This window comes from Micromys minutus (genome assembly GCF_963924665.1).
Source record: "Micromys minutus genome assembly, chromosome: X".
Classification (NCBI taxonomy): Eukaryota; Metazoa; Chordata; class Mammalia; order Rodentia; family Muridae; genus Micromys; species Micromys minutus.
In genome coordinates, this window is record NC_137970.1 from 73,756,503 (window position 1) to 73,774,195 (window position 17,693).

General features: G+C 41.6%; 1 protein-coding gene across 1 annotated transcript in view; it reads right to left on the reverse strand.

The window, feature by feature from the left end:
* Positions 1-17,693, reverse strand: part of BTK (Bruton tyrosine kinase) — a 39,704-nt gene that overhangs the window by 12,013 nt on the left and 9,998 nt on the right. Inside the window, exons 4-9 of the mRNA XM_080910783.1 lie at positions 14,400-14,468; positions 11,498-11,579; positions 3,090-3,218; positions 2,659-2,726; positions 1,158-1,345; positions 716-778 (exon numbers count right to left, since the gene is read on the reverse strand). Coding sequence (XP_080766909.1) covers positions 716-778; positions 1,158-1,345; positions 2,659-2,726; positions 3,090-3,218; positions 11,498-11,579; positions 14,400-14,468 — 599 coding nt within the window. The remainder of the gene's footprint in view (positions 1-715; positions 779-1,157; positions 1,346-2,658; positions 2,727-3,089; positions 3,219-11,497; positions 11,580-14,399; positions 14,469-17,693) is intronic.

The window sequence follows — 17,693 nt, forward strand, 5'->3', positions numbered from 1 at the left end:
AGGGTCCTCTAGGGCTCATTAGCACTATAATTCCATCACCTTGTTCAAACAGTATTAAGGACCTATCAATCATCCACACAACCTACTCTAGCCCTTCTGAAGCCCAGGTTGGCACCAAGAACTCATGGATACAGAGAGTAGAAGGCAGACAGGGAACAGAATTTATTGGGAAAATATTAGGGACTGGCTCACTCAAGGGCAACACACTTCAGTGATGAGGGAAGAAAGGACACTGGTTCAGTTTTGGTGATTTCATGCTTTCAGATGTTTCCTGTGAGAATTTCAGTTCTTTGAGTAGGATTCTTCTGAATGTGAGACTCTGATAACCTCTCTAGCACTCATATGTATAGGGATTTGAAGGTGGGTATCCCAGCAAGATACAGACTCTAATTTAGCATGGTGGCATCATTTGCTTGAGTTGTTACTAATTTTGGTGTGAATCTTGAAATAAAGAAAGCTTGCTAAAAAGTATATTTAAAAATAAAAAAGCCAGGCCACAGCGGCATACACCTTTAATCCTAGTTCTCAGAAGGCAGAGGCAGGTGGATCTCTGTGAGTTAAAGACCAATCTGGTCTACAGTGCAAGTTCCAGAACAGTCAAGACTACAAAGAGAAGCCTTGGCTTAAAAAATAAACAAACAAAATGTGTTAAAATCTATATACTGTACTTTGTTTCTCCTGAAAGCTTGTGCCCCGAGAACATAAAGATACTTACTCATACATCTCTATGGAGTCCTCTGCTTCGGTGACATAGTTACTGGGGATGTAGCCTTCCTGCCTGTAGAGGAGACAATGATCATGCAGTGCTTCCTCCCCCCCCCCCCCCACAGACACTGTACCCGCTTCCATGAGCTCAAGTGAAATCTCAAGTAGAGATGGAAATATTAAAGAAGACCATGTCTCTAATGCACAATTAAGCCAGTGAAAAGTGAGGCTTCTCAACTTTGGCATTCCATGTACGCACATCACCACAGATGTTCTTAGAGGTGACAGATGTTGCAGGTTGGGCTGGGAAATATTTGAAGGGAGACTGTATTCATTGTGTTGTGCCGAGAACAAACTCTGATCCAAACGCAGAATAGGAGAATCGAGTTGCAATGTCTTGTGTGCAGATGGAGTGGGCAGGCAAAGACTTAGGAAGGGCTGCACAAACTCACCCGTTTTTATCTCGTGCTCGCCACCATGGTAGGTTGCTCTCCTCCAGGATAAAATACTCCTCGCCCTTTTGCAATTGTAAGTCATTTGCATTCATTGGCATATAATCATAAAGGGCCACAACCTTTTTCAGCTCACTTGTGGAGATTGGTGCTGCTGTTGGCTCAGGGGGGAGTGGTTTTTTCAAGATCTGTGTGGGTAGGAGGACAGGAAGTAGGGAAGAAGGTTGGCTAGCTGCCAAGCACTCTCCTCTCCTTCCTTCCAACTTTATGGTTTGCAAAAGAAAGAAACCATTCCAACCCACATCAGGCATAATCAATATTTTAGTCAATTCCACAACCATTTGCCCCTCAAGTAGGTGCTCCCAACTTGGGTACACATGTAGATCACCTAAGGAGTATTTCAACACTCTTATCTTCAGGAAGTTTCCAACAGACCACCAAAATCACATTTTCTGGGCATAGGACCCAGGCATTAGCATTCTTTATCTGAGACCTAGAAACCTGTTTAGCACTTGAGTAGTACATGAATCCAGTAACTAATTCGGAACCTCAGACTCCTTCTTTGCAAAATGATCACAATAAAACCCCCTAAAGTCAAAATGGAGTCCCAAATCAAGATTTTTTATATTATATTTATTCTCCGTGTGTGTCTGTCTCCCTCACTGTGTGTGTGTGTGTGTGTGTGTGTGTTTGTGTGTGTTCATGCACATGTTTCAAAACGTACACATGAAAGTCAGAGTATAACCATTAACCATGTGTATTCCAAGAATCAAACTCAGGTTGTCAGGCTTGGTGGCAATTGCATCTAAATGTGGCTCAGTGCTAAATTCTTTTCACCTTGTTGTATGCTTGAAAACACTTTAATTGACAAAAATAAGCTGGGCATGATGACCTTTAATCCCACTACTCTGGAGGCAGAAGCAGGAACATCTCTGTGAGTTTAAGGTCAGCCTGTCTTCAAGGTGAGTTCCTCGGCACCTGACACTCCATAGTGAAGCCCCATCTCAAAAGGGGGAGGGTATATTAGATAGTTGCCAAGAGCTACCCAATAGCCCTTGTCTTACTGAAAAGTAAATCTAAGTAGATGGGCAGACCCTTTTGCTCAGCATAATACTAGTGAGTACTCCCAAATTCTAGGCAAGTCTAAGACTCTGATGTATGCTCCCTGTTTGACAACATTTGTTATCATTTGAAACAGTGTATCTGTGTAGTCCTGACTGTCCTGGAACTCACTCTGTAGACTAGGTTGGCTTCAAACTCAAGAGATTCACCTGCCTCTGCCTTCCAAGTGCTCGGATTTAATGCATGCATCATCAACATGTGTGTGTGTGTGTGTGTGTGTGTGTGTGTGTGTGTGTGTGTGTGTGTGTTTGAGACAAGATCTCTGGCTATCCTAGAACTCACTGCCTCTGCCTCTGCCCCTGCCAAATGCTGGAATTAAAGGTGTGTGTGACAACAAATTTTTATTTAACCCACAGCTGTATGTAATTTCCCTTTATACCTGATCTTCCTCTGGGGTAGGGGGAAGAGGCTTTTTCGTTTTTCGATGAGAACTCCCAGGTTTTAAGCCTGTAAGACAAGAAGCCAGTGACAGTGTAAAATGTACTTTAGGAGACGGCCCTGAGACAGGCTTGGTCCTGGGCTTTGCTGTTGGAGGCACTGCCTTTATGCAGGTCAGAAAGAGATTCTTGGTGCTTAGTCACACCTCTGAGATGATGTTCAGCCACCATTAACTCATCGCTCCTCCTAGCGGTGAAAATGTGCAAAAATTAGGTTGTGTCCTTAAACTTGACAGAGCCTTGAGATTGTGATGAAAATAATGTCAAAAGAAAGAGAAATCAATATGGGGAACCTTGGGTTCTATCCTCAGCAACACACACATACAAAGAGAGGGGGGCAATGGAGGGGAGTTGTATTGATTAAATATCTTACTTCCATTCCTGTTCTCCAAAATTTGGCAGCCCATAGCATTCTTGGCTGTCTGAGAGCAGCAGAGATACTGTCCATCAATCCAGAAGCAGGGGTGATATTTCTGTACAAGGTCACTATTGTACCGGATTACTGTTGCAAGAGAGAGGAGAGACCACATAGAACATGCCAGAGATCATACCATCTGCCTGTTTTCTCTTTGCCAGAAGTGTTGAGCATCAAACTAGTCTCTCGAGACTCAAACACTCTGAAGGACACAGAAAACAAGCAGCCCAGTTGGTTCACAGGCATAGCCTGGCCTGCCTGTCTGCACTGACCATAATCGTTTCCTTCACAGTTGTCTTTAGTGGTCATAATGAGTATCACCCAGTCAACACAATAAGACTAGCTGATAGCTCTAGAAGCCAACGACAGAGATGTCATCTATGTTTTCTCAGTAGTTGTTATCCTGTAAGCCAGTTGTGAGATGTGGTGTTTGTTTGTTTGTCAGATGAGGGAAGTAAATGGGCCTAGATTGAACTCATCCCATCTTTTAGTACACCCATTTCCTGTTTCCCACTTACTGACTCATCTTTTAGTACACCCATTTCCTGTTTCCCACTTACAGACTCATCTCTTTTTTTCTTATTTGTTTGTTGATACAGACTTTGTCTCACTTTGTATCCCAGCTTGGCCTAGAATTCATGATGTGGGCTGAGGTGGCCTTATACTAAAAATTAATCACCCCCACATCTTATTAATGAAATCCCAGCTTAATCTTGAAATCCCAGGTATAAGTGACTCTGCCTGAATCCTGTGTCACAAGATTTAGTGACACCTGCATTGAGCAGAATTTACAGCATTAGGCTTTTTATGTATATAGAATGATCAGCAGAGCTGAGCTCAAGGGAAATTGCAAGTGAGTCTGCCTTTAGGAAAAACCAAACATACAAACCAAAAGCCACTACGTTCCTCAGCTTCCTCCACTACTGACTAAGCTAGGCAATCATGAGGTGAGATGGTGTATAATCTTATTGCCAAACATATATATATATATATACACACACATATGTATGCAGTTTCATTTCTCTTACAGGGATGGTAAGCAGGCTCAACACATCTCCCAGAAATCAAAGTAATTGACACAAAGTGGTTTGCATATAGGTGTAATTACTGTTCATAATTCACTTATTCAGTGGCATCTCAAGAACTTTCCAGTGTAGTTAATTTCAAAAGGATGCTTTGTCTTATTGTTTTTATTGTTGTTTAGTTTTGATTTTCAATTTTTTAGAGAGAGAGAGAATGTAAAGTTGGGTGGGTAGGGAGGTAAGGAGGATTATTGCAGATTCTAGGAAGAGTTGGGGAAGGGAGAACACATGATCAAAGTATATCGTAGGAAAAACAAATTACTTTTTAAGACGTATCTAGGGCAGGACAGACAGATATCTGGTAAAAGTTCTTATGACTGAAGCCTGGCAGCCTGAATTGCATTCCCAGACCCAACTTCAAAAGCTAAACGTGACGGCACAAATCTGTAAGTCTAGCTTCCTACCGAGATGGATGTCCAAGAGAAGAGAATCAAGACCGAAGGTAGAGACAGGAGAATCCACCCCAAGTTTGACTGTGTAACACAGCAGTAAGAGGGAGAGCGGCTGGCTCAGAAATATGATGGAAGGTGAGAAACAACTCACCCAAATCTCTCTTCTGAACTCACGGATGGCCTCGACATGCAGATGCCCACACTGATATCCATGATCAAACAAATAAATGCTGTAAAAGACATCTAGGGACTATGGTGTCTGAAAACCGAGAGAAGTAATCTCAGTGGCGCAACTGGCAAAGTGAGCACTGGGAACAAGAGCCAGGTTGTTCCAAATACAGGCACATCACTGCTAAGAAGAATCTTTTATAAGATAAGAACAAAATTAAGATAGTCCAGTATAGAAAATAACTTAAAAGTTCTTTTTTTTTTTTTTTTTTTTTTGGTCATTGTTGTTCTTTTGGGCTGGCTTTGTCCTTGCTTTGGTTTTGGTTTTTCCAGACAAGGTTTCCTTGTATAGCCCAAAGTAGCACTTGGGAGGCCGAGGTAAGAAGAGCAGAAGTTCAAGATTTGGCTGGGAAAATGCGATACAAAATCCTAAAGCTGAGGCTGTAGCACAGTTGAGAGAGTACTTGCTTAGCATGCACGAAGGTTCAATCCCTGGCACCTCGTAGAACAGATGTAGTGGCATACATTGGTAATCCCAGGACTCAGCAAGTAGATGCAGGTCAAGACCATGCATCCTTAACTACGTAGCAACTTTGAGACCAGCCTGGGTTACATGAAACCATCTCAAAAACAAAAACCATTAAACCAACCAAACAACAACAACAACAACAACTCAACAGCAACAGCAACAACAAAAGAAACAAAAAAGAAGACTTTTTGATGCTTTTCACACCATGGATTTGGTGGGGTGGGAGTGGTGCCATTAGGGGTTGAAAAGGAGGCCTTGAGCGTGCTAAAGTGCCGTCCGCTGAGAAACGTTCCTAGCTTTTCATCATGACCTTGGGGTCTTTTATCCACTCTCCCCTGCCAATTTTTCACTGTTCCTCTGCACCATTACCAGGCACAGGGTGGGTGGCAGTAACATCACCTAGAGTTTAACGTCACTTTAAAAACAGTAATGTAGAGCTGGAGAGAAGTCCTGAGTTCAATTCTCAGCAGCCACAATGTGGCTCACAACCTTCTGTAATGGGATCTGATGCCTTCTTCTGGTGTGTCTGAAGACAGCTACAGCGTACTCACATACATTAAATAAATAAATCTTTAAAAATCAGTAATGTAATAAAAGTAGCCAAAGGTCTGTATGGCTTTAATTATTAACAGGCACTGATCTTTCTAAATAATGTCTGCCTAGACTAATTGCTTTGATCACAACCAACCTCTGCTTCTCCCCACAAGGCTATATATAGCCTTCACCAAGGGGTTTCAAGGCCAACCTTCAGCCCCTCTGTGCCTTCTGGGGGTCAGGGCACCAGTAAACACTGCTTGAAGACTTAACAGTTGCCCACTCTGACAATCTAGTCTATGCTTGTATGCTAGTGAGGGGAAATGAAGCTTCCTGCAGTCTCCTTTTGTAGTATGCTTGTTCAGAAACCTCTCAGCACTGGGTGTGGTGTGCCATGCATTTAATATCAGTACACAGAAGGCTGAAGCTGGCAGATTTCTGTGCGTTCCAGGCTAGGCTGGCTGGGAAATTCTAGGTCTAAAGTTCCAGGCCATGCAAAGCTACATAGTGAGACTGTCTCAAGGAAAGAAAGAAAGAAAGAAAGAAAGAAAGAAAGAAAGAAAGAAAGAAAGAAAGAAAGAAAGAAAGAAAGAAAGAAAGAAAGAAAGAAAGGAAAAGAAAAAAGGGAGGGAGAGGAAGGGAGGGAGGAAGGAGGAGGGAGGGAGGAAAGGAAGAAAGGAAAGAAGAAGGAAAGAGAAAGGGGAAGAAAGGAAGGAGAGAGAGAGGAAGGAAGGAAGGAAGGAAGACAGACAGAAAGAAAGAAAGAAAGAAAGAAAGAAAGAAAGAAAGAAAGAAAGAAAGAAAGAATGAATGAATGAATGAATGAATGAAAGAAAGAAAGAAGGGTGGGAGAGGAAGGAGGAGGGAGGAACCAAGGGAGGGAGGGGGGAGGAAAGGAAGGAAGGAGAGAGAGAAGGGGAAGAAAGGAAGGAGAGAGAGAGAGGAAGGAAAGAAGGAAGGAAGGAAGGAAGGAAGGAAGGAAGGAAGGAAGGAAGGAAGGAAGGAAGGAAGGAAGGAAGACGTTCTGTAATCCCAGCACTTGGAAGTCTCAGGCAGGAGGATCAAGGCCAAGCTGAGTTCCAAAACTAGTCCCAGGCCAGCCTGGGATAAGTGGTAAGACTCTAGCTACAAAGTAACAACAACAACAACAAAAGAACTATTTACATTCCATAATAATGTCTGTTTCTTAAGAAGTCTCTTGGAAAGGGAGTGCTGGAGAGTTGGCTCAGTTGTTAAGAGCCCTTGTTGCTCTTGCTGAAGACTTTGTTTTGATCCCTGGAACCCACATGATGGTCACAATCATATGTAACTCCCGTTCTAGGAGAACTGAAGCCCTATTCTGACCTCTGCAGCCTCTAAGAATGCATGAGGTGCACATGGATACCTCCAGGCAAAACACTGCCATACATAAAATAAAACAAGTTTAAAAAGATGCTTGGGGTTAGGTGGTTAAATGGTAGAATGGTTGCTTAATCTGTGTAGCCAGGCGTACTGCATTATGCCTTGCAATATCAGCACGTGGAAGTCTAAAGTACGAGGATCACTATGAGTCTAAGACGGTCTAAGATGCACAGTGAGTTTTAAGGCAGCCTGGTCTACATGGTGAGACACTGTCTCAAAACAAGACAAAGCAAAACAGCACAACAACAAAACTTCTTGCCGACAGCATTCCTACTTTTGTTGGCTATCTGGAGCTGGTATTTTGAACTACTTAGAAGACAATTATGGAAGCAGGGTGTTCCATCAAGAGAGCTTAGGGGAGACTGCTTGCTTCAGCCATGCACAGATGGCCCACCAGAGAAGTGCAATGGTTGGTGCTTCCTCTCAGAGTCAGTGAAAGCCTGGTCTGTTCACATTACCTGGAGACTGTCTGAAATTCTGTTTCACACATGCAGTCTTCACTGCCCATATTCATTGTTGATGTTTTGCCTGGCCATTAATTTTGGTGAGGTCAGGATGATTGTAATATTTGAAGGTCAATTAGGATAGGCTTTATTGAGTGAGCTTGGCCAAACAGATTCAGAAATGAATGTGAGGCTGAACTATTATAGTTCAACAGAACATGTGCATAACATGAATGAGGCTCTGGTTTTATGTATTAGTGCTAAAGAGGAAGAGGAGAAGAGATAGAATATCTATTATGTTTTAATGCCGAAGTGTCTGTTGTGTTCAAGGAAATGGAATGAAAGAGCTCATGGCCAAGTCCTAAGATATGGCCATTTTCTAGAAAGTGTCATTAAGAAAACTACTACAAACAAGGTGTTGTGACTCACTGGCAGAGCTTGTGAGTTCCAGGCTAGGCTGGCTGGGAAATTCTAGGTCTAAAGTTCCAGGTCATGCAAAGCTACATAGTGAGACTGTCTCAAGGAAGGAAGGAAGGAAGGAAGGAAGGAAGGAAAGAAAGAAAGAAAGAAAGAAAGAAAGAAAGAAAGAAAGAAAGAAAGAAAGAAAGAAGAGACTAGCACTGGTGAGGCTGAAGCAGGAGGATGGCTGTAAGTTCAGTGCCAGCCTGAACTAAAATGTGAGATATTATAATAAACAAAAATGAAACAAAAAATAGAAAAGGGGATCAGTGAGGTGGCTGCAGGTAAAGGCACCTGTCACCAAACCTGATGACCCGACTTCAATCTCCAGAATCCAGGTGGTACCTAGAGAGAGCCGGATCCCACAAGGCAAGTGGGACTTCCAGACTTGTACTGTGGCACACATTTGCACTCAAACTACATCAATAAGGCAAAAGAAGGCAGAGGAGAGGAAGAGAAAAAGAAGAGAAGCAAGGAGAAGGAAAAGGAGGAGGGTAAGAAGGGGGTAGAGGAGGAGGAGAAGGAGCAAAAGGAGGAGAAGGAGCAGGAGGAGGAGACGGAGAAGAAGGGGGGAAGGAAGAGAAGGAAGAGAAGGAGGAGAGGAAGGAGGAAGAAGAGAAGGAGGAGAGGGGAAGAAGGAGAAATAGAAAGGGAAAATATAATTTACTTAGGACGAATGACACAGACCTATGGTGTATAGCAAGACACGGTCATTACTGCTTAACCTCACTTGGACCTAATACTTTGGAAGGCTCCTCCATGCCTCTTTATGCTTAATACCCCTTCCAGCAGTGCTCAACACTCAGATGAAGTCTTTTCCTTCGCATGTTGGTGATTTCTGCTTGGTGCTTTTTAACCTGAGAGAGGGATAGTATCACTCTAATAAGACTTGAAGGTTTCTAATAAAGATTTTTGGTTGCTTTTTTCCCCCTTTGGACACACCGTCTCACTATGTAGCCTTGATTAGCCTAGAGCTCTCTGAGTAGACCAAGATAGCCTGGAAGTCACAAAGAACCTCTTGTCTCTGTCTTCTGAATGCTGGAATTAAAGGTGTGCACCACGACATCAAGCCCGACAGCTCTTTTCTTTCTTAGTTATTAGCATTTGAGATTATCAGGTCTAACCTGAGATTATTAAGACTTTCATCTAAGTCTCTCAGCAACAATACTACTTCTTAGAAAAGAACGCTCCTGCTTTGTCTCCTGTGCTCTGTACTAATTGGTTTTGCAATGTATATTGGAGGTGTCCTCAGCAACACAGAAGAGAGTGTGAAACTGTCTCTAGCCACACAGTCTAGGGACCATCAACAGTGCAGCTGAAGTGACAGGGTTTCTGCTATCTTAGCTTCATGCTTAGCCTATGGTCATTTTGGTAAATGATCTTGCTTTGGAAATGAGTGTTCAAAGTGTGAAAGAACTGCTAACTCACACATTTCTCCCTAGCTTCTCCTCAGATAGTCTGCCCATGGTTTCCTGTTTCCTAACTAACTCGCTGTGAGCCAGCATTGCAGAACCTAGGTTGGTGATAGGTACTTACTCCCATAGAAAATTCAATATGCATCTGGTTTTTTTTTAAAATCAGTTGTTTTCTGTGCGCAAGAAATGGAATGAAACAGTGTCAATGGAACCAAAGAGATACAAATATAGATGCCCTCTCTAGTTCTTATATCAGTCTTTAGGACTACTCCTCTGGCTTGGAAACAGTATGTGCATTTTGAGACTGGAGTCTCAAGCCTGTATCCAGGCTTCACCATTGATTAGCTACATGCTCAGGTATGCTACTTCTCTGAGCCTCAATCCTTTCACCTGAAAATAGGAGAACAGTACATCATAAAACTATTGTGAGGATTAAATGAGCCAATACATTGGAAGCACTTATCATAGACCCTGGAGCACATTATGGGCCTGTAGGTTGCTAGCTACGGTTGCCATTAGTCCAAGATTATTTCAAGAATGAAACACAATATAATACATACAAGTTACTTAGCTCAGTGTCTGGCACACAGGAAGAATTCAATAATAAATCAACGGTCCTTTTCTTCCTTTCCTCCTTTATTTTGAAAGAATTGGTGATTATAATTCGTACTCATTATACTTTCAAGGAGTGAACAGGGCCAGCCACCAAGTATCAGAATCTAAATGGCAGTGAGGACAAAGAGCTGTCATGCAATAACCCAACTGTGCACTTATCAGTCTGCCCTCCTTCCTGTTTCTCTGGGCAGCCTTTCCTGATGTCAACTCAACCAGTTAATCTCTCAGTCACTTGACGTGTGGCTATATATACCCAGTAAAATATGTGCATGCATCCTGTGCTGCAAGCATTCACAGTGAAGCTTATCTGAATCACTGTGTGGTGAAACACTGAAGAAATGTTCAAGTTTAGGTCTTCACAGAGCAACGACTACAAAGAAGCTCCTTGGGAGATATTTTCCCACAATAAAGAGATGGCTGCCCCTGTCTTACGTAGTCCCTTATGTTGTTGTTTTTTTTTTATTATTTTTACTTTCAAACATGTCATTATTTATTTGATTCTTAGGCAACTCTAGAGGTGGGTATGGCAGGCTTTATCCTCATGGCCATTTGGAAAAAAAGGCTAGACCGTAAAGGCCATGGCCTACTTGGCAAAAGTCAATGGTAGAAAGTGGCTAAGCTCTTTGACTCTGACTTCAGTCACTCGGTATAATGAAGTTTTATAGCTAGGCAAGCCATACTCTGGCTGTTAAATATGGTATAATCACTGAGTCATACACCACCTTTGTAAATGGTGCAGCATATACATAATATTGTTACGTAAATAGAACAAGAAAGGTGTCCACAACTACAAAACTGCACTAGAGAGGGCTGGTGAGATGGCTTCCTGGGTAAAGGAACTTTCAATGCAAACCTAATAACACAAGTTCCATTCGTGGAACCCACAATGGAAGAAGGGAACTGAATACTGAAAGTTGTCCGTTCTTGCCCACACATGCACACAAAAACACACCACTGCCGCCGCTGCCACCGCCACTGCCACCGCTGCCACCGCCACTGCCACTACCACCACCACCACCAAGAACAACAATAACAGCAACACTTTAAAAGCACAGAATTGTGCTGGAGAGATGACAATGGAACTCAGTTAGCACTCTTAGTCTATTAGGTTATCCTTTATTCCTATGATGAAATATGAATCTGTTGATGCAAAACACTCTCTTCAACTCTCCTTTTCTCCTCCCTCTATTACCCCCTGCTGAACCTGTCCCCTTTCGTTGATTCCCTTTTCCTTTCTCTGTTTCTCCTTTCTCTCTCTTCCTCCTCTCTTTCTTACAATTTTCTTATTTTCCCTTCTAAAATTAATTTAATTTTAAAGCAATTCTCACCATTTTTAAGCTGGTGAATCCAGCGTTTTCTCAGCTCTTCGGTTGGGGAGAAAACATAGAGAGGTCCTTCATCATATACCACCTGGAGTGATGAACACATCAAATTCCAAGGTTAGGCTTCAGAAAGCAAGAAGAAAGATCTGAGAGTAATGAGTAAGTCTTCAGATACAGCATTGTACATTTGATGTATAAAAGAAAGAATAAAATAAGCAATCAAGCAAGCAAGGAAAGAAACAAATGAGCAGGGTATTCAGTTAGCAGTGGTTCAGGGGTCAGGTAAACCAGCTGCAAACTTCCAGAACCACTCATGTCTGAGGATGTAAGACTTCGAAGTTCTTAGCTTTTGAATACTCTTAAGTCCCCTTAATGTATGTTTTAATTTATATGTCTATTTAGTTTCCAACATTTCCTTTAGCTCTTGGTAGAATGTTGTTCTGTTAGCAAAGGAAATTTCATTATCTCAGTATTAAACTTTGGTTTATGTGGAATAAAATTGAAGGGGTAATATCTATATAACTTAACTTTTGTCAAGTTTTATTTTTTGGCTTGAATTAGAGGGAGTGAAATTTTAATTTGTGATGATTACACCTCTCTCCAGTGGCCTTTTCTCACTAATATTTGCCAAAAGAAACCCACCTTAGTTTTACAAATTTGTTTCAAATTGAATAAGTATATATCAGGGACTATCATCAACCCATCAGTATTTTTCAAACTTTATTGTGTTAGGTATTACAGAGATGCATAAAATATAAAAGATTTGGTTCTAAAGTCGAGCATGGTGACATATGCCTGTAATGACATTACTCAGGAACTTGGGCAGGAGGATGGTGAACTCTAGGCCTTGGGTACATAGTGAAATAGTGTCCCAAAAAAGTTTGGGGTCTCTCATAAGGCCGATAGCTATCACACAATGAATTTTAAAGGTAAATGCAGTTTTTTGAATTATGAATTATTCTCAATTATATAATGCTGTTCTTCATTATTTGCTCATGCAGCCAAACAAGATCATGTTCGAAATCAGTGGTAATAAAAATGCCACAAACGCCCTGCCTTTACAAGTTTTCTAACAGTCAGTGACATGAAAGAAATCATTTTACATTTTTCTTTTTGCCTGTTGGTCTTGCTGTGCTCATAAATCCATGACAGAAAGCCCCCTCCCCCTGAGACTTTCCACTTCCTTTTCTGACTTTCACTGCTTCAGAGACTGCTACATTCACTGCATGTGACCTGCAGCGCTCTCAGGATACAAACAAGCCAACTGGAAGCCCAAGTCATACTCTGTTCTATGGCTTACACTGCATCTATCAACAAGACACTCTTCGTCTGTTTCAGACTAGACCAGAATGTGTATGAATGTCTAATAAGCCTTCCCCATACTGAACTTCCTAATACTATCCCTTCCCTCCCCCTTTCTGCCTTTTCAACCCACATGACCACCATTAACTAGGCATGCAGAACCAGGAGGAAGAAAGACTTTCTCAATTCAGACATCACAAATAAGACATAACAGAATGGGGGCTTCTGCTGATTTATAATCTTTTTGAGGCGTAGATGGAAAGAAATTGGGGTAGATGGGGAAAACACAAAAGCAAATGTGCTTGTCAGTTTCATGTGTTGCATGTAAAATTTTAAAATGTAAATAAATAAATTAGCCTTTGCTTGTTTACATTTTTTTTTTGCCTGTTGGTCTTGCTGCTCAGGAGGCTTCTGCCGCATATTTACTAAATGAAGGGGCTTCCAATAGTAAATATATGTCATTTGCAGCTCGGACGTATCTTCCAAGGACTTGAGAGCCAATCTCATGAATGTTGGCATTCAAATAATAAGATGTAGAGATGTCTAAGACTCCATAGAAGGACAGAATTCTAACTTATGTCATTACTAGTCAACAAACACAGCTGGGCTAATCTCATTTACACTAACCTACCTTTTGTTCGATTTTATTTGATTTCAAAGAGCCCCTACTAATCCTGCAAATAACACAGCTGAGGTATGTATTAGTCAGCCCCAGCTTTGCTGGGAAGACCTCTGACATAAGATTAATTGTAATAATTGTTGCCTGGGTTACCTTTCAAGGACCTCCAAGGTCTCTTACCAACCAGTATTACCAGTTCTGACTGGGTGTGGTAGCAAAAATTAGTAAACCTGTAATCCCAGCAGATGGGAGGCTATGGTAGAAGGGTTGTAAATTGGAGACCTGCCTTAGATCATGGAGAGAGCTCATCATTTTTAAAATGGGTGAAGGAGAGAAAATGAGGAAGATTAGGATGGAGCGTTTAGGACAGAGAGAAAAAGGACTAAAAGGGAGGTGGGGTCAAATGGGAAAGGAAGAGGGTTAGGACAGAGGTGTGGAAGGTTAGGAGAGGGGGATGCGAGGGACAGAGAGTGGGATGAGAGAGAGGAAAATATTAGAAGGGAGGGTGTGGAGAGAGGAAATTAGGAGAAACCACTGACTGTTCACTTGTGCCTGTACAGATTCTCAGAGAATGCTCTAATGGAGATGAAAACTCCACCCTCAGATTATACCATCTTTCTGAATATGAGTCCCATGAAGAACCATGACAATTAATTCTGCATTTGCCAACAACTAATTATCTTTAACCACCTGTCTCCATAACTTAAGTTGCCCTGCTTACATTTTTAGTAAAGGTCCTCCAACCCTAGCAGAGAAGACTATTTGAGATGTGCATCTCCTACTTCTACCTCATAAATGAACTCTTTCTCTCTTGGAAACTCATCTTAGTAAATGGCGTACTGTGCAGTGAGCCAAACAGGCCTGGATCCTTAACATGTCTTCCTTGACAACTTCAGTTTCTGCTCACTGGGACCTAGTATCCTTCAATTCATTCCTAATGACTCATTACAGAAGCTTTTCCAGAGGGCATCAGATAAAATAACTCACCTGAAATGGGTACGGGAACCTTTCAATGATTGAAATCTGTTCCATTTCACTTGACTCCTCACCCCTCCTCTGTAAGGGAGAGAGGAAGTAGAATTGGTTACATATGGATGCTGTGGTGGTTTGGATGACAATGGCCTCCGTTGGCTCATGAATTTGAATGCTTGGTCCCTGGTTGGTGGAGCCTCTGGGGAAGGATTAGGAAGTGTGGTCTTCTTGGAGGAGGTGTGTCACTGGGAATATGTTTGGGGATTTCAAAAGACTCATTTTCAGCCTCTCAGCTTCTGAAGTGTGGACCATGATGTAAGCTCTCAGCTGTTCCTCTGGATGTACCTTCGCACCACCATCATAGGCCCTACCCCTAAGAAACCATACGCCCCAAATTCAACATTTTCTTTTCTTACTGTTAATTTATTTATGTATATGAGTACTCCATCTGCATGTATACTTGAATGCCAGAAGAGGGCGTCAGATCCCATCACAGATGGTTGTGAGCCACCATGTGGTTGCTGGGAATTGAATTCAGGACCTCTGGAAGAGCAGCCAGTTCTCTTAACCACTGAGCCATTTCTCCAACCCCTAAACATTTTTTATAAGATGTTTTGGCCATGGTGTTTACACAGGAATGCAAAAGTAGCTAAGAGAAAGTGCTGTTCTTTTCTAGATTTCTTTCAGTACTGGGAATCTTCTACTGTGGCATCAAAAACTCTAGCAAAAGTGTCAGAGCTCTATTTTTTTTAAAAAATATTTATTATGTATATATAATATGTCTATATATATACACACACATATATATATATATGTCTATTCCATAGATGCTAAAAATGGCAGGCTTTACCCTGGACCTGGACTGTCGATGCTAGGAACTATACTTATGCTTCTGCAAGAGCAACAATTGCTTTTAACTACTGAGCCAACTCTCCAGGTGCCAAAATAATTTCTTAATGATTACTTCCATTCCAATAGACCCATAGACATTTCAAAACACTAGCAAAACATGTAGTTTAACAACAGTTGCTGCTAGGAATTAGATAGCTATTTCACACCACATTCCAATGTGAACTTTGGATGGATTTAAGCAAATACAATGAAAGTAGATCTATGGTGAAATAGGACTATAGCTCAGTGCTAGAGTGCTTGCCTTATATGCATGGTGTTCTGGACTCAATTACCAGCATTGCAAAAAAAAAAAAAGCCACAATTATAAAACATGAGGGTGTGGGTGTGATGCTGCACAGCTGTAATCCCAGTACTCCGGAGCCTGGCTACAGAGGGAGTTTAAGCCAACCTGGGCTGCCTGTGCTACAGAGGGAGACTGTCAGACTGTCAAAAATACAAACGGGGGGGGGGAGAAACAACAAGAAGAAAAAGAGCTTATGTGATGGCATATACATTTCATCTTAACCATCTGGGAAATAGATGCAGCTTTCGGTAAATTCAAGGCCAGTATGGCCAGCTGGAAATACATAGTGAGACCATTTCTGGAAGAAAGAAGAGGAGGAGGAAGAGAAGGATGATGAAGAGGAAGAGGAGGGATAGATAGGGGAGAGAAAGGAAAGTGGCTGTGGGCAGAATAAAATAAACCAAAACCAAATTCAAAGATTAAAAAACTGGAAGAATATTTTCAACACATTAATATTAACAAAGAACTGATAGTCTTATATCAGAATGCCTTTGAAAGTGTGAGAAACTCAGAAAATACCTCAAAAAGAATGGGTCAAAAGAGAAACATGCAATTCACAAATGACACATTATTGTTTAATCTTACATGTAAAAATAAGTCAGCAATGAAATATTCTTTTTTCTCTGAAAATTAACTATTATTTAAAATATCTCATGTTATAAAAATGGGAAGAAATACATCCTATGTAGTTTTCAATGTCTAGAAAACAAAATGTAATATAAACAAAAATAATAAAAGCATTATTGGGGTTGGAGAGATAGCTTGGCAGTTAAGAGTAGTGTCTGTTCTTGCAGAAGACTATGTTTACATCTCAGGTCCCACACCACAGTTCACAAACAACTGTAACTTCAGGTCCAGTGAATCTGACTCCCTCTTCTGGCTTCCATTCACATCAGACATGCGCACACTGCATTTCTATATACATGTAGGCAAAACACTCAAATACCTTGAAAAATGTTTAGGGCAGAAGATGGTTCAGTAGGTAAGAGCACTTGCTAAGTCAGGTAGGTAGTGGTGGTGCATGCCTTTAATCCCAGCACTAGGTAGGCAGAGGCAGGTGGATTTCTGTGACTTTGAGTTCAGCTTGATCTACTGAATAAGTTCCAGGATAGCTAGCTAGGGGCATGCAAGAATGCACATGTACACACACATACACACACACACACACACACACACACACACACACATCCATGCTCAGAAAACCAAGAAAAAGCAGAGTACATGCTAATCTTGCAAAAGACCTGGATTTGGTCCCAGTACCTACATGGAGCCTCACAACTGCCTGCAACTTCAGTTTTAAGGGATCCATCCAACACCAGAACTGATGCAATGTTCCGGCCTCCACTGACACCAGGTACCAGGCATGCATGTAGTGCACATACATACACACAAACAATCACAAAATAGTAAACCTTTAGAAGGGGGTAGGGAAATAGTTCCTGAGGAGATGGCTCAAAGGTTTGACTTTTTGTTTTAAAAAAGGATTTATTTATTTATTATATAAGTACACGGTAGCTGTCTTCAGACACACCAGAAGAGGGCATCAGATCCCATTACAGATGGCTGTGAGCCAACAATGTGGTTGCTGGGATTTGAACTCAGGTCCTCCGGAAGACTATTAACCACTGAGCCATCTCTCCAGCATGGCTTTTTTTCCTCAGAGAACCTGGATTTGATTCTCAACACAAACTTGGCAGCTTATAAATGTCTGTAACTCCATCTCCCCAAATGGCTCAGAGAGTCAAAGCACTTGTCACCAAGCCTGATGACCTGAGTTCAATCTCCAGGAACTTCATGGTGGAAGGCAAGAACTGATTTCCGTGAGTTGTCCCCTGACTTACTTAGTCTTGCTGTGACACATTTGCACCTACCCATTTACATGCAACAAGCAAACAAGCATCGAAGTACAGCCAGGTATGCTGGCACATGCTTTTAATCCTAGTACTGAGGGTGTAGAGGCAGGTGAGGCTCTAAGTTTAAATTCAGCCTGGTCTACATAATAAATTCCTGGCTAGCAAGCACTACATGGTGAGACTCTGTCTCAAATAAATAATAAATAAAGACACAGATAAATATAATTTTAACAATTTACATGGAAAAGGAGGACAGTGGCA